Raw genomic sequence first — 24,735 nt, forward strand, 5'->3', positions numbered from 1 at the left:
CGTGCCTTTAATCCCGGGCTAAGCCAGCTGAGCGGTGAGAGCCCGTCCCGGCGCGGGGACAGGTCCCTGCACATCCCCGCACCCAGGTGCACCAGTCCCCACCTGTCCACACCCTCCGGCCCGCTGTCCGGCCATTCCAGACCGCTGATCCCCTTGCAGCAGGATCTCTCCCTCCTCTCCCGTGGCCGGAACCGGCCCCCAGCGACGGGCTCCTGCGGCTAATCGGAGGCCAATGCGGCAGCCACGTCTGGCTGAGCAGCTCCCCGCAGGTGGCGGCGAGATGTGACCTACTTGTCACTGGAATCATGCCGCCTGCTCGGAGAGCCCCGAGCTCCTCTGACAGCTGGAGGCGGCTGAGCCCTGTCCCCTGAGGAGGCAGCGGAGCCGGGCGCTGGAAGCGCTGCCGGCAGAGGGCTCACTGAATGGGAGGCACCGGCCAAGGGGCAGGAGGAAGGGCTGTCCTTTCCAGTCGGCCCTGGCGACATTCCCTCGGGAGTTTCTGACTTCCAGAGCTGGGGTTTTGTCGGCCTGTGCACCTGGCAGTCACAGGGCTGTCTTGGTGAGGGCCCTGGGTGTTTTCTGGGCAGGGCTTCCCGCGGGTGTGAGGGATGCGGATGGAGAGAGGTACAAAGGGACACGGGACACCTTCTCCTGCCCGAGCAAAGCGTGCAGAGAGGATCAGCAGGTGAAAACCTGTGCCTGGAGCTGCGGGAACAGGGGCAGCACTGAGATGACACCAGCTCCTGGGTCGTGTCACTTTTCCCCTTGCTCTGCTGTGATTTTTCATCATTATCGCACATCCTTTTTTCTGCTTTTCTTTTTCTCGAGCAAGTAACGCCGAGTGCAACGTTCCGTGGATGAACGGATCCAAACCCCTGCCTTTTGGGGAGGCGGACGCAGCTTTGGAGGCCTCTCCCGTGCCACAGGCAGTGTGACAGCAGCCTGCTGCCCCATTCCTCAGGGGAGTCTCCTGCCTTCCCCCTGCGCGTCCCCCGGCTGTGGCAGGTGCAGGAAGCAGCGTCTGGCTGCCTGGGCAGCATTTGGTGAGGGCAAAGGGCCCCCGAGTGCTGCTGCTGCATTAGCCAGGGCCTGCCCGCTGTGCAGAGCCTTATTAGAGAGCAGAAAGGGCTTTATTTCAGGCTGGAAGCCATCGAGCCTGTTCAGGCAGATGTTTATTTCCTCTGCTCCCTGGAATGATGTCATTACGGCCAGCGAAGTTCTGTGCTTCCCCAAGGCTGGGCAAACTGCTCGGCTACTTTCTCAGGCTCGCCGGGCAGCACTCTATAAAATACAGGCAGGGTACAACTGGTTTCACAAGGAATTTCTGTTTAGCCTACTTATTCAAGTGCTCCAAAGGGAATCCGAGGTGTTTGTATTCCGTGATTCTTGAGAACAAGTCACTGTTTATGCTGGCAGGTTTCCAAATAAGGAGGAAAAAAAATATACTTCTGGATCAAATTCTTGCTCTTAAGCTCTTACCTCTTGGATGAGTCCTGTGCTCTGACATCCGTCCTCCCACAGAGCACTACCCAGAGCCCTTCCACACTTTGGGATCCTGAGGTGACATGGAAGGGAAGGATCACTTGCTTTTTTTTTTTTTTTTAAATACCTCTGGCATAAGAGTTGCTTTAACCCACACCGTTTTTCCTGCTACAGAGAAGAATCCTGGTATTAGGGAGTTTTTGGCCACTACCATTTGCTGCTTTCTGCTGGAAAGCAAGGAATCTTATTCCAACTAGGGAAAAATGCAAGTTAAACGTTTTAACTTCACAAAAACATCAGCTCCTAGGAAGAGGAAATAAATGCCTCTGTGTCCCTAAAATTAAGTATATTTACACCAAAACCAATTTAAGATGCTTCAACTGCAACAGCCTTTACCACATAAGTGTCTTTAAATCTCTTCTTTTTTTGGTTACTGTTAGAGGAACAGAATAAATAACAGCACCTGTGTATTTTAAAATTACGTTGTTAATAAAATCCTGGTACATTTACATAAATGACAACATTAATGTACAATTAAACAAAGCATTGTAATATTACAGCAACAAAAGAGGACCTACATATTTGTACAGATAGCTGGTGCAGCTACTTGAAAATACTTTCCAAAATAAAGCCTTCTGTGGCATTTCTCAGTGATAATTTGACCCCCCTGTATGGCTTTCTGTAATAAATAGGGTTATTGGAGCTGGTGATGTTCAGCAGATGTGTACCTAAAGCACAAAGGGAGTGTGCCCTGACCAACCTGTCTGTCAGCTGACTAAAAATCCTTATCCATGCATGCAATTTGCCTCTGCGTAAATCCTTTAGGAACAAGGCCATGTCAGATTTTGATGGATTTGCTGGGAGATGCTGGTGATTCCTTCTCCTTCCCTTTATCCAAACCGTGTCTGTCTTGGGCTTTGGAGCCTGGGGCCAGCTGGGCCTCCTCCTTCCACTGTGTTTAGATACAATGGGAATAAATTGTTGAATTTCTAATATGGAATAAATAGTTCTCCACTGAAAACTTGGTTTCCTCTTGTTCACCCATCTACAACAAATGGAAGTGTCCTGGCAAATGATTTTTGGTGGGAGCTTAGCAAAGCTCAGTGGGAATAGCTCGAGGTCTTTATTTAATCCCAATGAACTCCAGAGAGAGAACAGACCACTGAGCTGGATGTTCTTTGGAGGCCAGGGGAGGCTTTTATTGCTATTTTTGCAACTAGGCAGTTTTTCAGCCTAGTGCCAGCTCCTGCTACACCTGAGCCTTCTACAAAGTATCTTTCGTGATGTCAGGTCTCACAGGTAATATTCAGAAAAAGGCTTTCAAGGTGAAAGTGACTGACTGAACTATCAGACTTTGACAGCAAAAAGGCAGACGGTCTTTTCTTTCTCCTCAAAGCAGATCCGAATTAACAACTGGCACAATGAAACTGTACTGAAAAACACTCCAACCTCCAACTCTCCCCCTCCCTGCCCCAGCTCAGCTCTTCATATTAGGCTTAAAGAGTGAGTAATTTCAGTGCTAGTATTAGTTTCTATTCAGCTTTGAACATACAAAACCTCTCTCTCAAGGTGCAAACAGTTTCGGGGGAAGTTTCTGTCAGCCTGCTGCGATGTACAGACGCCGGTACTACCGAGGGGAAGTACTCTGTGTGTGCAGACAGACGGCTCGTGGGGTGGGCTTTAGGATCAGGAAACTCCTTCTAGGCAGCCTTTTTACAGGGAAAACATCTGTGTGGTTGAACTTAAGCCCATGTATTAGTGCTGGGCTTAGCTCAGCTGCCTCTTCCTCCACAGCCTGGCGCCGTGCTCGTGGAAAGGGCAGCGCCCGTCTCTGCAGTTTGGGTTCTCCCCTCGCACCCTCAGCTGGTGTTTGGGCCGTGGCGGTGTTGTTTGTGTGACAGCGTTGTTCCTGTGGCAGCAGCAATGCAGCAGCACAGAGAAGCCAGCTCCCCCTCCCTCAGCACCAGGGGCTGCCTGTTCCAGGGCACTTTGGGGAAGGGGCAGGAGGCAGACGGCCCCAGCGACGCCTCCGCCACGGTTTGCCAGCACCGCTCCTGCCTCACACCCTGGAGGTGACATACACGGAGTGCAGGCGGCCAGCCAGGGCTGCCTGCAGGTCCCTCAGAGGGTCCAGGCCCTGCACTTTGCTGTTCCTGCCGTAGATGAGCTGCTTGAACGAGTCCTGCTCCAGCAGGGAGCTCATGTGCTTGAGGAAGAAGCCCTCGCAGAATGAGGCCAGTTCCGGTGCGTTGTGAATCTGGGGAACACGGCAGGATTATTAGCCCTTTCTGTAGTGTCACACACCTAAATGACATCCCTGAGCATCTCTTTCCTAATGCTTTTCCCCTTTTTTTGTCCCTTATAAACACCGGAAGACAGGAGTTAACAGTGGAAAAGCACCGAAGGCAGGACTTGGATCATTCTTCCCAGCGCTTTTTGCAGGCACAGGCGTGAGCAGGGAGGCATCCAGGCTTTTTTAATTCCTTCCCCTGCTGGCCTGCTGTTGGCAGGGCTGCTGGCCTGCACCCCAGCCCTTTCCCTTCCTGCAGCAGAGCAGCTGGCTGATGAGGTGGCCAAGGTACCTGTTTGGCTGAGGCACGGCACACCACAACGCTGCTGTGCTGGCAGATGGCGAGCAGGGCGCGGGGCAATCAGGACACGGGTCACAGGACGGGAGCCTCATCCCCACCAAGAGGGGCTGAAGGCAGCAGAGCAGCGATGCTGCACTCCTGAACCGCCACGAGGTGACTTCTGGCTGGGGCTTGGCCCCTTTTGTTTCAGGATCAGTAACGAGAACAACGTAACTCGAGTTTAATATTAGAAAGCTCTGTGCAAACACAGCCTCTTCCTGGGAATTCTGCGCAAATGGTAATTTAAGGTAAAGCACATAATGGCCACTAGGGAATGCTGTTTCCCCTTCTTACCACCGCACACTGATAAATTTCAGGTCTGAAAGAAACCAGCCCAATGTGAGAGAAATTGAAAAGCATCTGTGGGACACAACAGAGACAGTAAAAAAAAAATCATTACCAGCCCTCTGTGCAATTTTCTCCTTGTTAAGGGATCTGATCCTGCCAAATTCCAGAAAGAGTATTTCTCTGACTTGGGTTATTTGCTGCAGAGATCTGTCACACGACAGACTTTATGCTCCTTTTGGAGCTGAAAAGAGTATTTTCTAGCAGCAGGGGTGCTAGGAAAGGGTTCATTTTGTAGCTGCTGTGCTGTGATCAATTGCCCTCACTGCTCCCAGGATTCAAATCCCACAGGATTTGCTGATGTTGCTGTATCAGCCTGCTAAGCCAGCTCTCCCCTACTCTGCAGGGATCCCCCATCCATTTCATCCATGATTGCTTCAGACGAGAAAACACACCGGGGCTGTGCAGGACTTCCCAGCCTGGAGCTGAGAACCACCTCACTCGTGTTGTGGCTGTGGGGGGAGTTACCTGCAGGGAGGGTGCCCACGGGGGGGTTTTAGTCACCATCAGGAGCACACAGGCTGCTCACTGCGATTCTCAGACCAGGGGGGTTGGACGTACCTTTGCATATTTATAGATGTTGACAGAGTTGTCCATGCTGATGGTCTGGGCACAGAGGATTTCACAGTGTCTCTGGAGGCCGTCCAGCTGGAACAGGCTGGCAGCTGACAGCAGCTATGGTGACAAGAGAGAGGCTATTTGAGATCATGAGGCTTCAAAGGCCTGGGCAAGGCAAATAGGATGGATGATTTCCCCTCTGAAGAGTCTCCGACTCCCTGTTTTAATGGCCAAGTCCTCAGGAAACAGCAAAAAGGCTGCTCCATGCTGAAGTGACGGACTGACACATCTCCCCTCCTAACAAAAGCTCCTCCCACAAGCCTACCTGCTCTCCTTTCTGTCACCACGACACAAAAACACCAAGCAGTGATGTCTTGAAACTTTTAAGCTCATTTCCAAGCATTAAGTATGCTCCTGGACTGAATGGAAGGCTGCTGTTAGCTCCTGGATTTTGCCTTTCTACTCCGTTTAATGCCCCAGCGCACTTGGCAAGACTTGGAAGGAAAAGCTCTCTCACCTCTAAGATATCAGCGGTGGGAATTTCCATGGATTCTGTCCCTCCATAGTATAGATACTGCATCAGCATCTGGAATGGGAAGAAGGCCAGGCATGAAGTTATCACTGCAGTCACAAGGGGCTGTTTGCTGATGGCTGTGCTCCCCTTCCTGAGCAGACGGGAATCGTGTCCTGTGCCGGCTCTCACCTCCACTGGTGGCTTTTTTTTTTTTCCCCTCACTCCCTAGCGTGGCAAATCTGCTGCTTTCTAACAGCCCTTTTCTCTCCTGAGCCCTGAAAAGGGCCCTGCTGGGGACTTTGGGCTGAGGGTGACAGTGCGTCTCTGAGCAACACCGCTGTCCCTGTCTGGGATCTGCCAGTGCTGCCAGCGAGCCCGGTGAGTGTCCCGGGGACCTCCCAGCCACTTGCCGCCCCTGCTGGGCTCCTAATCAGCTTCCAGCCCCTCGCCAGGCCCGGAGGAACAGGCACTAATTGTTTGCAGAGAGAGCAAGAGGCAGCTCCTGCTCTTTGATCTGCATGTGCCCACCCCCAGCCCAAGGGATGTCAGGGGAGGGACTGGATCTGGTGTGGGAACAGAAGTGTCCCGGGTGCTGTGTGGGGCTGGCAAACTCTGCCTGCCATTCCTAACGGGGCTGGGAACAAAACTAAGCTGCCCCCTGTAAGATTGCCTTATTTGTGTAACAGTTAGGTGAGAGCAAAGCTCTTGTCCTGAGCAGGACACACATCTCTGGTGGCTCAGCATCCTCCACTCCACCTGAGCCTGCCTCTGCTTAACCCTGACTGTCTTTGCCATCAAACTGTGAAATACTTCACTGTTTCTGTTCTTCCTGATTTGTGTCTCTCCACTTAAGAACAAGCTTATCTTTAGAAACCTTTTGATGTACAAATGCTGTTAAAGAAGCTTGTTTCAATATTCAGGTAAATTTTCTTCTCTGTTTGTGGCTTCAAGTGCAAAATTTGGATGTCACCTATCCAACTTGTCACTTTTCCAAAACTTGTACAGCTCCTTACATGCAGGACAAAGATGTTCTCACAGTCAACTTACTTCTCTCTGGTGAGATAACAGCACTGCTGACCAACAGACCAGGTTTGTGTGCTTATAAAAAGAGAAAAAAAACCCCTCAACCTTTTAATGAAACAGCTTTATGACCTATTCCACACTTCACATCTCCCTGTTCCTCCACTAAATATCATAATGTCATAAAAGCAAAGCAGAATTCTCAGTTCTGAGCCATTCTTGACAGGGACACCACTGAGTTCTGATCATCTGATTTGAATTAATATGAGGCCTGGCAATGCACCTACTATAAATAAGTTACTTTTTGCTTAGCAAAGCATGAAAACGGTACTATAAAAAGTATAAAAATGGTGTGTTAGAAGTACAAAACTACTTTTCAGTAGAAGACTAGTTTCTCCTGCTTTATGGAGCAATCAGCTGCCTAGGAAGAAAGTAAGAATATAGACTGGAGCATTCTGTTTTAGGGTGGGAACTTTGGAAAAAAGGTATTTAAAAAAACTCCTGAATTTCAGATCTGTTGAAAGGTACTTCATTTCTACTTGTAATATTATCTAATTACGGTATTACTTACTATCTGCTTATGATACTACGACTTGGGTTTGTCTTACCTTCCAGGTAGTTGAGAAGATGAAAAAAAAAAAAAATAAAGAAAAAGTGGAATCAAGTCCCATACCTTGAAAATGTTGTATTTCATATCGCTGATTTCAACAGTCTTGCTGCCGTGGCCATCGTGCTCTGTCTTATTGGTCATTAGTGTCTTGAACCTGGGAATGGTTTGAAAGAGATTTCATTGAAAATATTTAATTTAACTGTCTTAGTGTGTCACACGCTCGTCACAAACAGCAAGGGGAAAGCAAAGATCCCTCCTAGTTCTTTGCACACTGAAAATCGAAACATTTCCTTCAATTTAATGATGATTAGTTCAGGGACAATTTAAAACCATAAATTGCCTGGATCTGATCTAATCCCACCCTGTGAGAGGTGGAAAACCCTGACACTATGCCAAGAACAGAGGAAGAGACTGCCGAGTTCAAGTGCACCAGGCCAGTGTGAGATTCCAGGAAAGCTGGAGCAAGTGCAGCTCCCTCTGCAAACTGTGGGAGAAGGACTGGGAAGGCAGGGAATGGCTGCATATATACACTCCAACTACCCCCCATGATTTCAGGGATAATTCATTGTGCCCCTGGTTGGTGACTCACCTGTTAGATGCAGTAACCAGCAGGACTTTGTGTGCATAAAAGAGCTTTCCTTCCACTAAGAAAGTTACATCAGACATTTCTTTATTGTTCAGAAAGTGAGGATCTGTTGGGGAAAGGGACACAAAAACAACAACAAAAAAAAGCTGACTTTTGTTTTTCTTTTCTTAAAACTGTGCGTGCTTTTCAGAAAAAAATTCCAAACAATAAACCAACAAAACAAAACAAAAAACCACAACCCATCCAGCAGCGACCAGAAGCAGCTCACTGCTCAGGGGAGCACCTTACCCAGCCGAGCTGGCAGAGTCTTTCGGATTTCGGGAATGCTGGGGATGGGGCCGCTGCCGTAGCAGTGGGTGAAGATGGATGCAAGCTGCTGGTTGATGGAATCATTCTGTGAGGAGGATGGAACAGGGATCAGCACACCTTGACATCGAGCGGGTTCCAAATGTGCTGTAAGGGCTCACTTGGGGCTTACAGCAACTGCACCCTACAGGAGTAACCTCCCCACAGAGAGACAAGCTTTAAATTAAGGCTGAACTACAGTTTCTGTGGAGTTACGGAGGTATAAAGAGCTGTAGTTTCCCCCAGGTGTGTGTTTGAGGTCTGCCTGAGGGCTGTCTATGAATTCAGATAAATGTTTCCATTTCTATGCTGTAAACTCCTAGGGACTTTGCCCAGCCATTCCCTTGTTCCCGCTGTGCACAAACAACAAAACCCCAGAACGCTCAGCTCTGACGAGTTACAAAACTCTCACTTACTTTGCTGGTTTTAAGGATGTCAAACATGAGCTGCAGCCCCTCACTGACCAGCTCCTCATTGTAATCCTCCTCTTTGATGGTGACAAACTCCCGCAGCAGGGTCTGCACCACGGAGTAGCGGGACTGGGAGAAGGTTGTCCGTAGGGACTCGATCCACACATGCAGCTTCCAGGGCACTCCTGCAGCCACAGGAAAAAGGGACAGTGAAAGATGATTTCCTGAAGTGCCTCTGAGGAGATTATCCTGCTCCTATTACTAACACTTGGCAGCACTGACGTAGCTCTACCTACATCCGAGCAGCGGACAGATTTTTATCTTGATATTAAAGGTGACTGAACTGGGTCACTGACAGATCAAGTGACAGAGGATTGGCATTGGGATCATGAATTGGAGATTTCTGCTGATTTTTAAGGATCAGGGACTCCCTGCTTTGTTCCGAGCTTCATGGTTAGTCAGAATCACAAAATAAATTTGAACCGAAGTTGTAAGGACATGTAATATCACACAACTGTGGTGTGAGGTCATTTCTCCTGCTTACACACAAGCTTCAAAGCTTTTCCCTCTCCTGCCTTGAGATCAGGCTTGTTCCTGCACCTCAAATGATTGATAAACACTGAATTTTAGGCGCCAGTATCTGGCAGGGAGGGAGAGACGCCCCTTGTTTTTGATAGGCGGGAATAGAGGATCCAGCCAAGAGTGAGGGACATCCCAGAGAAATTTAAACACTTCCAAAATTTAGATGAGATAGCTTTGCAGTCGGAGCTGCTGCTCTTCTAAGTGACGGGGGCAGAAAAGGGAGGCGCTGATGCCTCGTGTGCGCTCAGGAGGAAGGGCTCACCCAGTGCCCTGAGCTCCATGGTGATGTCCACGTAGCCGTGCTCGGCGCTGTAGTACATGGCCTCCTGCAGAGCCTTCATCCGCGTCTTGCACAGCCGCACCTGCCCCTCGCTGGAGCTGCCCTGGCTGGAGGTGTCACTCTCCACGCCCTCGGCCAGGATCTCCTCCAGGGACAGCACGTCCCCCTTCACCTGCTGCGGCTGGCTCAGGAGCTTGCGCAGGACGTTCCTGAGCCGGGACGAGAGGTTTCGCTTACCAACAAATGGAATTTCCACAGCTCACACGGGACTGTGGGGACCTGGGGTTAGGGATCCAGCACAGTAAACAGTAATTTCCTTCCCGAAGACAGCTGCCACTGTGGGGCTGCATAGAAACCACTTGTCCCTCCCTAACCCAAAGCCTAGAAGCTGGTGCCCCGCAGCAAGGGCAGAAAACTGGCCTGTACTCCCTCACACGGTGGGTTTGTTTGGAATTTCACACGGCAGTTGCAAGAAAGAGACTTTCTTGTTTGTGTCTTGTTTGGGGAGTTCGCATCACTGGTGTCCCTCAGCCAGCTGGGGACAGCTGCTCCAGACATTCCCCAGCCCAGCAGGGCCACCCAGCACTCAGTGTGCTGCTGCACTGCCACCAGCCAGTGCTCTCCTTGCACCCACGCCGCTCCCTGGGGCTAAATCCAGATTATCTAAGGACCCAGCCTTGGGATCACCCCAATCCTATGGCAGAGCAAGCCTTGAATCTCACAAATGTGGTTTTTTGTTTTTTTTTTTTTTTTTTTTTGTGTTGTTGTTGTTGGTGTTTTTTTTTTTTTCCTGGGAACACTGAGATGTCTGGAGGAGTTTACAAGTAATATCTTATTTCTGAACAACTACCCTGAAAACAGGGTTGGGGAGCTCAGGCTGGCTGGTTTAATGACTCACCTCTTGGTTGGCCATCAAAAAAACAGAGATGCAGACACTCAGGCACTGCTGTAGGTTATTTCTGCCACCTCAACTTGATTAGATTCCATCTCAGAACACGGACTAGGATCTCATAACCTACCCTTAGGAGGGACCTGGTCTGCTGATGCAGGGCCTAAAACCAGCTCACTCTCAGCGCTGCAGCGCCAGACCAGCAAGTGTTAAGAGTAAGAAATAGCGAACAATGTTCTTTGCTGTCAGGAGAGTCTTAACCGCACCTGCCGAACTGCATGCGCAGGGGTTTGGGTCACAGACCCACACAGGACACACAGCAAGACCCAGAGTGCAGAAAAACCCCTGCTGTGAGCAGGAACCCAGCATTACCTGTGGCCGTGTGCTGCTGAGTGGCTGAAGCAGTTCATGTCCTCATGGAGTGACGATGACATCCCGTTGACTTCCAGCATGCTCAGGAGTGGATCAGCACCCCTGCTGAGCAGCAAGCTGACCAGCTCGTAATTCCCTGGGGAAAAGGGACAGGAACATCAGGATGGTCCCCTCTTTGGAGCATAAAAGCATAAAGCACAGGACTGGCCGCAGGCAGGGCTCCCTGGCTCCATTCCCATGAGGTGGAGTAGGGAGTGGTGGCAGGAGATGCAGCACTGGGTGTCACTGGGAGGGGAGGAGGCCTTTTTATCCCACCCATAAAGCCTGCAGCAGAGCAAGCCAGCCACTCATCTTCATAAAAGCACAAAAATAAGAGAGAAAGAAACAAGAGGGAAAAAAAAATCTAAAACCACTTCGAGGTGAAAAGTGTCAACAAACAAGGCCAGCACAGACTCATTCACAGAATGCTCGACTCCTGACAGCCTCCTAGAAGAAATGCAGAATTTTTACCCGCATTCAATAAACTAATAAACCAAATTTCTTTCTGTGACAGTTGTTTTTCCCCAGGCAGAATGGAAACTTGTTCATTTTTCACATCTGAGTGCCGCTTAGTCCCACAGACATGCCCAGACTAGACAGGGGCTGGTTTATGTTCCTTGGCAGGGCTTTGTGAAGGAGTTGGTGCCATCAGCTCTGCTCTGGGGGCTCTGGGGAGGAGTCGAGCACGGGACAAGTTGGAAAAGAGATACCTGGGGCCCATCAGGCTGGTGGCAGGAAGAGACAGAGAGTGCAGGGAGTGGCGGTGTCACTCCTGGAGGAAGACACAGGGAGCTCACCTGCAGCTGAGGCCAGCTGGAGCGGGGTCTCGGCGTAGTTGTCCTCCCCAGTGTTCACAGCAGAGCCCTCCACGTGGGCACCAGCATCCAGGAGCAGCTGCAAGGGGCACAGCAGAGACAGGGAGTTGGGAAAAGAGCGATTCAGAAGGCCAGAACAGCCAGGGCTGGGTGTCAGAAAGGAGAGCAGTGGGCTCAGAGTGGGGAGGGCACGCACACAAAGGGGCCGTCTGGAGAGCAACCACCTCCTCTTTTAATCTCCTTTATAGTTGTGGCTATAAAGGAGAATCTCCCAACTCCAAAGGGCTCTGCCACCACACAAGTCCATCTTAGCTCCATGCTGTGCACAGGAAGCAGCAGGGTGATCCTCCCAGGGAACTACCTCATGGAGCCTGTGCAGGGAAGCCTGGCAGCTGCGGGGATTTGTCACACAGAACTTGCTTTCACTGAACTGCCGTGAGGCACAGAGCCCCCTTCCAGGTGAAAGGGAGAAGACTGCAGGGTGATGGGGATGTTTTATGGCCAGGTGCAGCTGGCAGAAGGTTCTGGAGCACCCAGGGCAGCAGTGGCAGGAGCAGGCAGGGAGGATCAGCCCTGTGCGTGGGTATTCCATGCTTCCACGATTGTGGGCACTGCAGTACACAACAGGAGCTCTGATACACTTGGCTTCATCTCCTGGGAGAATCAAACTTGTATCTTACACATAAATTAAGGCTGTCCAACCTCTGGAATACCAAAGGCTGCCTGGGCAGTTTGCCAGGTGGAATCTAATCTTTATAATTATGTACAAATGTACACAAACAAAAGATGAGTGTGTGCAGCCTCCATTTACTTACTTTTTTTTTTTTTTTAAATTATTCCTTCCCTTTGAGCAGAAGGTAAATTAAATTCAACAGCAATTGATTGTCTGCCATGATCAGTTTTTCATTCCCCTGGAAGTTTGGGTAGCATTTCTGGGGCTCCACCCCATCCTGCTGCCCCTCCTGTGATAATCCCACAGAAAAGGGAGTAGGGAGGATGCCACAGGCTCAAATCCCACAACAGCTTAAGTCTTCTTCATGCAATTCTCAAGGATTATAAAGGAAGTTACAGATGATTTGCTGCCATTAGAGCAGAAATCAGCACATTCTGGATTTCTGCACATGTAAATTTATAAGCCAATTAATATCTAATGTTATAAAGCTCCTGATCAAACAGCCAACCTACTTGTGAAGCACTAGTTTATGTAAAACCAAAGAAATGATTGTGCAGTGCTGTTTTGGAAGCAGTGAGCCTTGGAGCAACACTGAAACCGAAGAAAAACATGGAAACGCACTGGGTTTTATTATCAAGGCCTTGCTAGGAATTATGGCCCCATTTTCATTCTCCTTGTTTTAAACAACACGCAGCTTTTCCCCTGGTTTTTAGGAGGCTCAGGAAGGCTGGGTGCTGCATTTCAGTCCCCTGCATCCCCTGGCAGGATTCCCGGCCGGAATCTCACCTGGACCACGGAGATGTGTCCGTGTAACACCGCCAAGGTGAGGGCGGTCCAGTGGCGGCTGTCGGGATGCACCGAGGGGTGTCGTGGGGAGGCACTGGGCACCTGCAGAAGGGAAGCATCATTACCCACTGCAGCCTGCCTGCCCTCATCCCCTGCCTTGGGCAGGGCTGGCTTCTTCCTCCAGGAGCGACAAGCCCAGGGGACGAGGACTCGGGGCACTCACAGAACACTGCCACCACCACTCGCTCTGCCTCATCCCCCAGGACTCTTTAATGGGCTCGCTGGTTTCTCCCTGGGGCAGCTCCCTCCCTCCCCATCCCTGTGCCCATCAGACTTGCCAGTACCAATCTTAACTGGAGCCACTGGGTGCTCCAAGAGGTTTTGAAGGTTTTCTCCCCCCTCCCAAATCCCTGAAGCGACAGTTTCTAAGAGAAATGCCTTGCTTGAAGCTTCCAGGACTGAAGCCTTCAGTTGCTAGGAGAGACTCAAGAACTCCTCCTGTTAGTTTACAGATGGATAATTATGGGCAGAGGGTTACTCACTGGTATATCTAAATTTGCTCCAGCATCTATAAGCATTTGGACCATGGCTTCATCTCCAGCAGCACAGGCGTACATGAGGGGGGTCATCCCCTTCAGAAAGGAAACCAAAAGTAAGAACAAGGTTATCTTTTTATCTCCATCAACAGTGACACTCTTACGGGCACAGTGAGTTTGAATCTACATGTACAAAGTGTCTGTGGGGAGAGCACAAATATGTTTATAAAGCATTTTTGATTTCTATGCAGAGTGGGCACAACTGAGATTGGAAAATGACCTGAACAGAACATCGCTGGACAAGGCTGAAAGAACGCAAAAAGGATCACTGAAAATCCTAGCCTTGTATTGTCCACAATTCTCCAGCTTTCCCAAGGCTGCCAACAGAGAATTGGCATTTTTTGGCTCATTTGTAGCTAAATGAACTGAAGGCAGAAAGCAACACAAAAATACAGGAGATGAATTTATTTGGCGACTTCTCTCCATTGCTAAAATCCTATTTGCCTCAATATTTCAGCATTTCAATCCCATAAATCTCCCTCCCTCTACTTAACCAGCAAACCATGACGGCTCAGAGATGAATTATGAGAAAAATGAGCCTTACTTATGGAGTTCATTCCTGAAGTAGCCAAGGACAGAAAGGAAATGGCCTGGTAAAATCCATTCCCGCTCACATCCCACAGCAGCTTTCCTGCCTCCTCCCCTTAATTATTACAGGCATTGGATTTTTTTACAGGCAGCATCTCCGCTGCTCAGTGTGCAATAACAGAGCTTCATCCTTAATGGGAGCTGTACTTTAAAATGGAATTACATCTCTCACGCAGGAGTCCTGCTCTTGCCTCTGCAAAGGTGTCTTTTCAAAGCAGCCACAACTCCCAGCTTCCTGCTTTGGGGCACTTCCATTCATAAAGATATTTCTGGGTGAGATTCTCTCTGGGTGAGATATTTTGGCTTTTGTGGGGCTTGGGAGACTCCACACTCATTGTAGACAAATAAAACCAAGAATTCAAAATGCAGGTCTGCAGGCACGAGCCCCAGTCAGGGTTCTAAAATTTGTATAAACTTACGTTGTCCTTTCTAAAATTTTGAAAGTTGGTTTTTTGCTCCCTGCTTGCTCCTTGCAAAGGGAAGGAGAGATTGTTTTCCCGAACATCTCAAATCCCCGGAAACCAGAGTGCTTCTTGCTCCCCATCAGAACTGAACACAGGGTCCTGCTCCAAACTCACATTTCTGAGGGGATATTCTGAGTTCCTTTCCACAGGTTTCCATGTAAACAGACGGACAAGTGGGTCTGAACACCCTGGACATGCTCACACCCCGGGAGTGATCAAAATCCAAACCTGGATTTAAAGCCTTTCTTTTGAATCATTCAGCAGTTCTGTCACGCCTAAGTCAGTTTTCCCAAGACTGGGCATCTGGCTTGGTCTTACTCTTTTCCAAAAGGAGCAAATCAAGCTGATGGCAAAGTCCAGCTTTGGTTTCCTACTCCAGCTATGGCAGAGTTCATGCCCAGAACTTGGATTTAACTCTGCCTGGAGTTGGCAGTGCCCTGTAGGCACTTGCTTGGACACAGAGCTGAGTTGCTCCAGAGTCAAGTGGAGAATATCCAAGCAACAATGACTCCAGAGGGGGCCTGTCCTGCCCTTTTTGCTGGTGCCAAAACACTCTTTGAGGGACAAAGAGGACAGAGCGGCCCCACTCACAAAAGGGTTGACAAGAGGATCCCACCCGCGGGATAAGACATCTATGAGTGACACCAGAAACTCCTCAAACTTCCTAAGGGGCTGCCCACAGAGGTCTCTGTGCTGACAAAAGCCAGGCAGCTCCCAGTCTGCTGGCTGGATGAGAGGCAGGGAACATCCTGCAGCAATAAGTGACAGTCCTGGCACCAGTGTCTGTGGTGCTGGGGCACAGAGGCTCACAATGCAAACCACGACATAATCTTCCAGAGAACCAGAGGCCTCTGGGCTACAGGAGCAGGAACTGCAAAAACTTACTTAAAAAAAAAAAAAAAAAAAAAAGAAGAAGAAGAAGTGGGAAACCTTCATAATAAAAATCTGCCACCTCAGTCACTTTACTGAAGTGAGTATCTATGATGAGATACCCACCCCAGTGACCACAAAGCTCCTGGTACTGGATTTGTAAATAAGGCAACTACAGACCCAGATATGGCCAGGAGCAGTTTCTCCTATTTCACACTTCCCTTAAAACTGCAGGATGGTGGGAAGTGCCATGGAGGATGTGCCAGGTTCAGAGCTGGGTCTGAAATGCTACTGCAGTAAAATGCTGGCTGCGAGAAAACCTCTCCACCTGAACATAAACCCTTTCCACTGCTCAATAGCCTCTTGTTCCAGAGATGTGACAGCTCATTCTCCTTGCTGTGACAGCTATAACGAGTGTTTATTTAGGAGAGGTGGCTTTTTCCCCCCTCCTTTTTAAATTAAAAGCTAATTCCATGCATTGAATGATGCCCCGGAGGACAGACTCTGCTGTTACTTGATGGGACTGACAGCACGAGCAGAAGCAGCCAGAAACTCCCAGGACTACCAAGTCCCTATGGTTCAGCGTAGCTGAGCAGGGAACAGTTAAAAATGGATAAACAGACACATCAGCATGATGGACCACGAGCAAATCTAACAGTGACTGACACCAGGCCACTGGGGTGGGGGTCTCAGTGCTGTTTCTTGTATTCCAAACTGCTCTGAGCCTGAAAGCCATGAGACAAAAACACCTTTTGGTCACTCCTCACTGACCCCAGTCAGGATCTGGGCTGTTGAGGGAGAAGGGAGCGTCTCTGGAAAAGGAACCACTTTGCTTTGACATCCTCTCAGCACAGTATCAGCCCTTCCATTCAGTGCCCCTGCGTTAACCTGCCTGCCACCAGTGCCTGAGACAGCCCATCCAAGGAACAGACATTCCAGCTGATAAACAATCCACTCCCGGCTCTAACCGGAATTTTCTTTTTTTTTTTTTGGAAGGGTGGCATTAGAGTGGGGTGGGGAAGTATTTTTCTGTGTTTTAAGGGATGCATTTTCAGCCTAAAACACCCGCTAGAATAAGAAAACCCTTGGAGAGACAACAAACGCGACCCGGTATTGATTTGCCACGTGGAAAGGAAGGAGAGAGCTGCCGATGCAGGGCATTTCGGGGCTGTGAGTGTTTGTTCTGTGGCACACCTGATCATCCATGGTGTTCACCCCATCAGGGCCCAGTGCATCGATGGCTTGGTTGATCAGATCCGTTCTCCCACAGTTCAGCATCCGGAAGCCCAGATCCTGCTGGAATTTCTCAGTAGCAGCTTTAGCATCCAGTCTCCGGAAGGAACTGAAGCAGCATTCAGGTCTGTGGAAGACAAAAGAATTCCTGGATGGTGCCCATACCGTAAATAAATACACTGACTCTTCGTCTCTTCTGGGCAAAAAATACCAAAACTTTTTAGAAGTACGAAATAAAAATCAAAATTCGGCAGGGGAACACCCTCAACACTTTTCCAGCAACTCTGTTAAAGGAAATGCTTTAACATTTCCATGAGGATCTACTAAATCCTTGTCCTTTAGATGACTATCAGAAGGACTTTAATGTCATCTGGAAGGAGCCCAGGGATTACTGTAAATCCTCTGGCTGGCTGGCTGTCTGCTCAGACTCTTCTGAATTCCAGACCTGGAAGTGTGTCTCCTTCACTGAAGGATCACTTCCCAACTGGAGGCTGGCACTGGCAGGCCCAGCCCTTTGATGTTATTTTGGGGCGAATGCCTTCCACAGGACCCGCCTGGTTTCCAGCACTGGCCCTTGAGAAACTCTCAGTGAGTGAGATATCTGCCTGCCAAGTTCCTCTGATAAATGAGATGCTTTCAGCACAGCCATCCTCCTCTGGAGAGCCTGGACAGCCTGCCAGAGGAGCAGACCACTCAGCACCTCACACAGAAGATCCGGGATGAATCCCATACAAAATCTTACCGTAATCTTGTTCTAACCGGTATCACAATCTACAGTATTACCCAGAATAAGATGTAATATATAATAGTAAGAAGAAAGAGAAAAAGAAGATTTCTATTAAAAAAAAGGTGAAGTAAAATGGGTCCACTTGAAATCCAGTGGACCTGAGAAAAACAAAGGTGTTTTGAAGGGATGGAACTTGCCTTTGCACATTGTTCCTATCCCACGGCAAGCCAGGAATAAAGAAATAAACAAATAGACCAGTTTCAAGACCTTCTTTCCCCCTGAACGTGCTGGATACAAATGACTGCTTTAAAGGATCAAATACTGCAATCTGGAATCAACTTTTTCTTTTTTTTTTTTTACTAGTTTAGCTCTTTCATTCAAGCTATCTTATAAAAGCAAGGAATACTCTTGCAGTTCAATCTGAGGCACAGAAAAGCCCCAAACCAAGATACTTGTCTTTCACATTTAACTTTCAGAAAGACAAAAACCCTTCTGCCCCAGCTGCAGCGTTTGGCCAAAGCTCCTTTATCCCTGGAGCAGCAGAAGCGCATCACCCGTCGGGCACGGCGAGACCTCCCGGGAAAGGGAAAGGACGTTTCAAGGAGCCGCGGGGACCGGAGGAGCTCTCCCAAGCTTAGGCCACGTACTTGAGCTGGCGTGGCTCGCAGTCCAGCCCCGGCAGCAGCAGCCTGGCCGTCTGCCGGACGTCGTCGCTGTCCACGGTCAGGCTGCGCCGGTGCTCGGCGTAGGTGATGGCCACCCGCATCCACTCCATCAGCGGCGGCAGCAGCATGAAGGGGCTGTGGAGGGAGGGAGAAATCCATCATGGAACTGAGGGCTGGAGGACACCGCGGGGGCTCCCGGGCGTGCGAGGGCGAGCCTGGCACGGACAAACCCCATCCCAGGGAGGGAACTGGACCAGAAGGTCACTGAAGGCAGGGAGGAGCTGCTCAGCCCCGGTCACCGGAATGGTTTATGGAAAAGCCATGCCTGTTATTCTGAACAAGCCATAGCCATGGGATTACTTACTATGTATTACTATTTTTATGCTCCTCTGCTAGGAACGCTAAAAATATCCTTGACTGCAACTTTTTGCAAATTAGTTTGCAACTCATTCAGTCCTGCCTCCATTAATCTTTACGTTACCACTATCCTCATGGGTTTTTGCGTTTTGCCTTTCTTACGCAGATCTCAGTTTTGCCCCCCCGACCCTCGGTTTTGCCCCCCCTTGAGCCTCCAGACCACAGAACTGGTGGAACAATGAGTTTTTACACAACATGAAGGGCTGCAAGGCAATAAAGGAATATAAATCAGGTCATAACAGCAGCACTAGCTCGTGATTAGCCCTCCTTACTCCTGCTGTAAGAATGAACACAGCACCGAGATTACACATTCATGTACAGTTACCATAATACTCTCATACACAACATATCTCATCCACCCCCTCAATATACAGCCAGGCTGATCTATTTTGCTTGATTTTTCCCCAAGGATACCTGTCACCCCAGTGGAAGGCTTGGAAGTGTCAGCTGTAATGAAAACACCTCTCCCATTCCCAGTAACGACTTCATTAACGCTGTGGGGGGGAAAAAAAAAAAAGGAAAAGAAAAAAAAAGCCTTTTCCATTTAACCATTCAAAAGAAAAGAACTAAGGGGAGAAAGGATCAATTCCTTTACGAAGTTCAGAGAGAAAAAGATACATATGAGGGAATAAGAAGTGATTTGAGCAATAATGAAAGCAGCTGAAGCCACGAAAGGCATTTTTAAAGCTGTGCCCGTGTCCATGTGCGAGGGCAGGAAGAGTGAGCTGCACCAATCCCGTCGGAAACCATTTGTTCCTAATGGGATTTGCAAGCAGAACTGCCTTTATCACGACTCTGAACACCCTTCAGGCCGGCATTGCTCCACTCTGTAAAAATACATGCTGTTCCCGTTTTCCCAGTTGCAAGCCCTGAAAAGCTGCCATTATCACTCTACAAACACAGCCACTATTCCCCCCTCTTCTCCTTCTCTTCCTTTTCTTCTGAGCTGTGAAACAGCATCTTCAAACCCAGGGGCGGTTTAAGCGCGGATCCGCCCTGGATTGCCAGGGCCAGGGTGTTCCTAACAGGACACTGACTATCTCCTGTCACCAGTTTACTTTTCTGCCAAAGAATCGTATCGGGCTCCTACAATCACCACCTCGAGATCACCCAGCAGCTCGGCTCATCCTTTGTGAAAGGGATGGGATGAATCATTCCTGCTCGTCCAAGGCAGAGCTGATCGACTTCCCTAAGGGAAGAGAGGAATTGTCAACAGGCATTTGGGAAACGCCTTTCAGCAAATTCTCTGCTCCAGAGAATTGCAACCCTTATCCGGCCTGGAAAAGAGCCATTCACACTTTCTGAATGCAGGTACTTACCAGAGGAGCCAAAAATAATTATTTATCTTTTCTATGTACTCTGCAGAGCCTCTAGCATGGGATTCAAAGTTCTACAGAGGGCAGAGAGGTAGACGGGGGAGGCCAAAAGCACCAAAGTTAAACGCAGAATTAAATTATATTTAGATTTGGAACACTCAGGAGCACTGGAAAAGCTCTGAATCTTACAGCAGATTCTACCTGTCACCCTTTGCGGTAAATGAAGATTCCGGCCAGGTCCCAGCTTCCACCATGGTGGGAACACTGCTGGGCACAGAACCATGGCCAAACCCTGGGCAGCCAAAGTGCCACGGAGTCTGCACCAGCAATAACACCGATCCTGAAGGAATTGCCACTCCGCAAAGACCCCCGCGTGTGCCAGGGTTATAAATGGCTCCCACACAAGCAGACCTTGGATGTGGAAAACTTGCTTCGGGAGGAACGGCAAGGAGAAAGACTTTCCTCCCCCCTCTCTTCTGTTTCTTTTTTTAATCTCGACAGATTTTTTCCAAAGGCTTTAAAAGTGACAGCTCAGACTGCCTGGTTCCCCTTGTGTCCAAAGGAGAGCAGACTTTGGAATGCAAAAGGCAGCGTCAGGAAGGATGCTCTCATCCTGCTGTCCTGATTTTCCAAACCCTGCCACTGGCACTGCTGTGCAAATTGGATAAATTATTCATTATTCTATCAATTATTCTATCGATTATTCTATAATCACTTCAATTGCTATTTTGCTGAAAAAACAATTGTTTCTCTGCAAAATTTCTAGCTTGAGGATGGGCTTTTTACTCTTTCCCCCTGCTTTTATCCAACTATTTCCTTTCTCCCGGCTTGGCCACGCTCTGGGAACAGCTCTATCCTCCTTTGCCCTGACAAAGGAACCAAACTGACACTGCAGCAGATAAGCAGCATTATCCCAGGACTGAAGCATAAATGAAACACCAACATTGGGTCACTAGGAAAATAAATTAAATTACTCATTTCCTAGAAAATAAAACGCAGTTCTCAACCCTGTGGCCCTTAACCTGGGCATCCACCTGCCTCCAAGGAATCACTGATCATTTCACAGTCTGGAAAACACTGCAGGAGGGGAAGGGGAGAAACCTTCATGGAAAATTAACTGGGAGATGCTGCGAGCTAAAGAATTAATTTCTGTCTTTGTGCTCCTGCCTGTGCCATGTTCTGCACGGTGCCATTTTCCTCTGGTCTTTCTGACATTTAGAAGTGTTTGGCAGCTCATTAAATTCCACACATGAAGTGATCCAGCCTTGGGAAACTGTCATATTCCAGCAGCAGCTCTCTGGGGACACAGACCCTCAGTTTTCTCAGCAATGCCACCATGGCTTTTCTCCAGTTTTTTGCCATGAAGTGGTCTTGGGGTGATGCCAGCTGGGAATGTGAACTGGGAATGTGCACAGGACTGGGAAGTGGAATGGGAACTGCTCCTCCTCTGTACACCTTGTGAAGAAGCACATTGATGTCTGATACTGTCACGTGCTGACAATATTCCACCCCGAAGTTCTCTGAAATTCTCTCCATCTGGAATTGGACAGCCACTCCATTCCCGAGGGGATCACCTTGGAGCTGGGTCAGAGTGCCCTGAGAGAGAACAGACTTTATTATGGGCTTTCCCCCTTCCTTTGAGGTAAACCACGTTGTTTTATTTAGACATAGCCGAGGAGGCCAAGCAGCACTTGGCAGAGAGTTTACAGCAAGTTTTAGGATAACTTTTTCCTGGAAAAGGTACTTGCATTAGAACGGCTTTGGACATGACTGGCACGTGGAGTGCACGTGCAGCATCTCCAAGAGAAGCTGTAGGATCACAGATTTTCAGGGATATCCGTCAGAAAGAAATCATTCCCCAAAGTGGGCTCTTCTGGGGATTTCTAAGAAGACTGGGATCAAGATATTTTTGGCAAAGGAAAGTTAACTGCATGCAGAAAGGACAGCACTCCAGAGGAGATAAAAAATCACATCATCCTTCCTCTACTCTGAGCACCTGCTAACTCAGGTGAAGACAGTGGGGTTTCCCATAAAAACCAGCCATTCTATCACATTCCTTCCTCCTCCTGTGTACTCAGGAGGATCTAGTGACTAGACTGCTGAAAAATCACACAGTCACAGAATGGTTTGGCACAGAAAAAAAGCCCATCTTATTCCAACCCCCCCTGCCATGGCCAGAGACACCTTCCACTGGCTCAGAGAGTCCCTTTCAACCTGGAGGGAAAAGGAGGAATAAAACGTTTTCCCTGCTGACTCACCTCTTCTCTGCTATTTTTCATTGCCTTCTGTTCTGCAACAGCAAAACAAAGTGGGAGCCAACAGTGACAGCAACAGCAAGAAAGAAAAACCTTGTTCTTCTAAACAAGGCTCTCCTTCTTCTAAAGTGGGAAAGAAAATCCTGTCCTAATGGAAGCAGGTGGGAGTGGCAAAATTCGCCTCCCTCCTGGCAGCCTGAGACCTGAGGCACTGTCCCCCATCCACCCTTGTCCCCGGGCCTTTTAAATGGTCTGAGTGAACTAAAGCCTGTGGAAATATCACAGTATTTATGGTCAGAGTAGGGTAGCCCATGGTAAACCCCTACATTTGACTCACAGGAACTATACAGAGGCTCCTGCAGAGAAGAATCCCAAACCTTTAAAGATCAGTGTGGGTTTTGCAAGAGACTAAAAAGTGAAAAGGAAAGGTTTTCAGTGCAGTGAGCTAATGTTTAAATTTATTGCTGGAACCAAACTCAATGGCCCAAAGATGGCTCACTGAGATGGAAAAATCCCAAGGATGGCAACAGAGTCGAAAAGAAATCTGAGTGAAGTCTCATTGCTTGGAGAAGGGAAAAGATTCTGAAAATAGACAGAGTACCCAAAACTCAAACCATGGCACACTGATGTGGAAAACAGTGCCATATTGACAGTTTGGACTAAAACCCCTCTTCAAGCAGCAGGGAGAAAAAAAATATACCTCAGAGTATATAATTATATGTGAACAAAATAACAACAGAGATGTTGATTTAGAAGAAACACAAAACTGTTGCTCCAAAATACAGCCAGCTTCAGACAGGAGCTATTCCTCACAGACTCAAAAGTATTTTACAAAATTTCAAGAACTTCCCACATTTACAGCAGAAAAAATAGGAATTACCATGCTGGGCCCTATCCAAGGATCGTCTCAACATGTGCAACATCTTTCAAGGCAGACAGTCCAGATCCTTAGAGAAAAGGAAGAAGAAACTTAATCACATCCAACTGACCCCCAAAAAATGTTCTTTTGACTTCCCTTAAAACAATGACTGGCTCACATCTCAGAAGATAAGAGTTCTCAAATTTTAGTGGATTGTTATCAAGTTACTAAGGCCTTGCCTTGGCTATGCCACGAGTTTGGAGTGTTATCCTGCAGTCAGACGCTAATGGAATGAAAGCCATCTGGAAGATATTATATTTATTGGGATCCTTTCTCCACTGAATCTGCCTTCAGAGTCTCCTCTGCTTAGAGAATATAAAATGCTACAAGAGTGGTTTAAATCTAGACCTGGCAGCTCTGATCCTTCTTGCCACAGACAGAAATAACACCTTTTCCATCCTTTGTAAACCACACTTAAAAATAAGGTGCAGCATCAGACAGGTTTTACTTCACGCTGCTACAAATCAAAGGAAAAACTAAACTTGAGTTCACTAAAAAAAAACAACATGAAGATATCGCTGGGAACTCACTATGAAACTTCGAAAGAGCTCTCAAATCTATGGTTTATTTATTGTAATGACATTTTACAAACTTTACCAACATGGAAAACATTTCATTTTCTGATGAAATGAACTGATGCTGCTCTGGAATATGCCATGTGTCCCATTAGAAAAACAAATTTGTAACATCTGCAAAGCTGAGGCAGGAGGAATGTTTCTAGAGAGGCAGAAAATAATGAAAACCAACTCGAAATGTATACAGTTGTTGATAAGAGGCAGATAAATATACAGGATAGTTTAACGATGACAATATGGTCACAGTTACGGGGTCAAGGACGTGACAGATTTCCATCTGTGCCCCAGCCCCACACGGAGCTGTTGGAGCCCTGATGGACACAGAGGAAATACAGAGGAAGGGAAACCACCGATCCTGCTCCTGCTGCTGCTCCCAACTCCTTGGTGGCCTAAAATTCTCCGTAAGGTGAAAACTACTGCAAACAATTTGGGGGATGAGCTATTCTTCCACGCGTCTGGACCAAATTGCAGCCCTGACCTCAATTGATATGGGGCGAGTCCAGTGGAGGCCATGGAGATGCTCCGAGGTCTGGAAGCAGGCTGGGAGAGCTGGGATTGCTCAGTCTGGAGAAAAGAAGGCTGTGGGGAGACCTCAGAGTCCCTTCCAGAGCCTAATGGGGCTCCAGGGGAGCTGGAGAGGCACCTGGAGCAAGGAGGGACAGGACAAGGGGGAATGGCTTCCCACTGCCAGAGAACAGGGTTAGATGGAATACTGGTGAGGAATTCTTCCATGTGAAGGTGGTGAGGCCCTGCAAGAGATTCCCAGAGAAGCCGTGGCTACCCCATTCCTGGAAGTGTCCAAGGCCAGGCTGGACAGGGCTTGGAGCAGCCTGGCACAGTGGCAGGTGCCCCTGCCCATGGCAGGGTAGGACAAGATGATCTTGTGGTAGATCAAGACGATAAAGCTGAACTTGTGGTAAAACAGGATCGCCTTTAAGGCCCCTTCTAACCCAAACCATTCCATTATCCTGGTTCCATGATTCCAACAGTGGCTCTGGCCAGGCCACCTACATCAGATCCAAGCCTTTCCCAATTCTCAGAAAAAGGTGACTGCCCTGGTTTGCAAGCACAAAACACTTTCCAGACAGGATGCAACCAGTCCAACATGTGGAGTCCTGGTACCCAGGACCCACCCTGAGGAATCTGACCCAGGAAAACCTTGCCATGCCCAACA

At 48.6% G+C, this 24,735-nt stretch overlaps 1 protein-coding gene across 1 annotated transcript in view; it reads right to left on the bottom strand.

The window, feature by feature from the left end:
• Nucleotides 1-1,948: 1,948 nt before the first annotated feature.
• Nucleotides 1,949-24,735, bottom strand: part of ABTB2 (ankyrin repeat and BTB domain containing 2) — a 111,077-nt gene continuing 88,290 nt past the window's right edge. Inside the window, exons 4-17 of the mRNA XM_066320308.1 lie at nt 18,062-18,214; nt 16,649-16,814; nt 13,479-13,568; nt 12,937-13,038; nt 11,460-11,556; nt 10,624-10,759; nt 9,345-9,571; nt 8,507-8,685; nt 8,034-8,139; nt 7,749-7,851; nt 7,223-7,313; nt 5,533-5,601; nt 5,019-5,132; nt 1,949-3,739 (exon numbers count right to left, since the gene is read on the bottom strand). Coding sequence (XP_066176405.1) covers nt 3,542-3,739; nt 5,019-5,132; nt 5,533-5,601; nt 7,223-7,313; nt 7,749-7,851; nt 8,034-8,139; nt 8,507-8,685; nt 9,345-9,571; nt 10,624-10,759; nt 11,460-11,556; nt 12,937-13,038; nt 13,479-13,568; nt 16,649-16,814; nt 18,062-18,214 — 1,831 coding nt within the window. The 3' untranslated portion in view covers nt 1,949-3,541. The remainder of the gene's footprint in view (nt 3,740-5,018; nt 5,133-5,532; nt 5,602-7,222; nt 7,314-7,748; nt 7,852-8,033; nt 8,140-8,506; nt 8,686-9,344; nt 9,572-10,623; nt 10,760-11,459; nt 11,557-12,936; nt 13,039-13,478; nt 13,569-16,648; nt 16,815-18,061; nt 18,215-24,735) is intronic.

The sequence above is a fragment of the Sylvia atricapilla genome, chromosome 6 (assembly GCF_009819655.1).
Source record: "Sylvia atricapilla isolate bSylAtr1 chromosome 6, bSylAtr1.pri, whole genome shotgun sequence".
Taxonomy (NCBI): Eukaryota; Metazoa; Chordata; class Aves; order Passeriformes; family Sylviidae; genus Sylvia; species Sylvia atricapilla.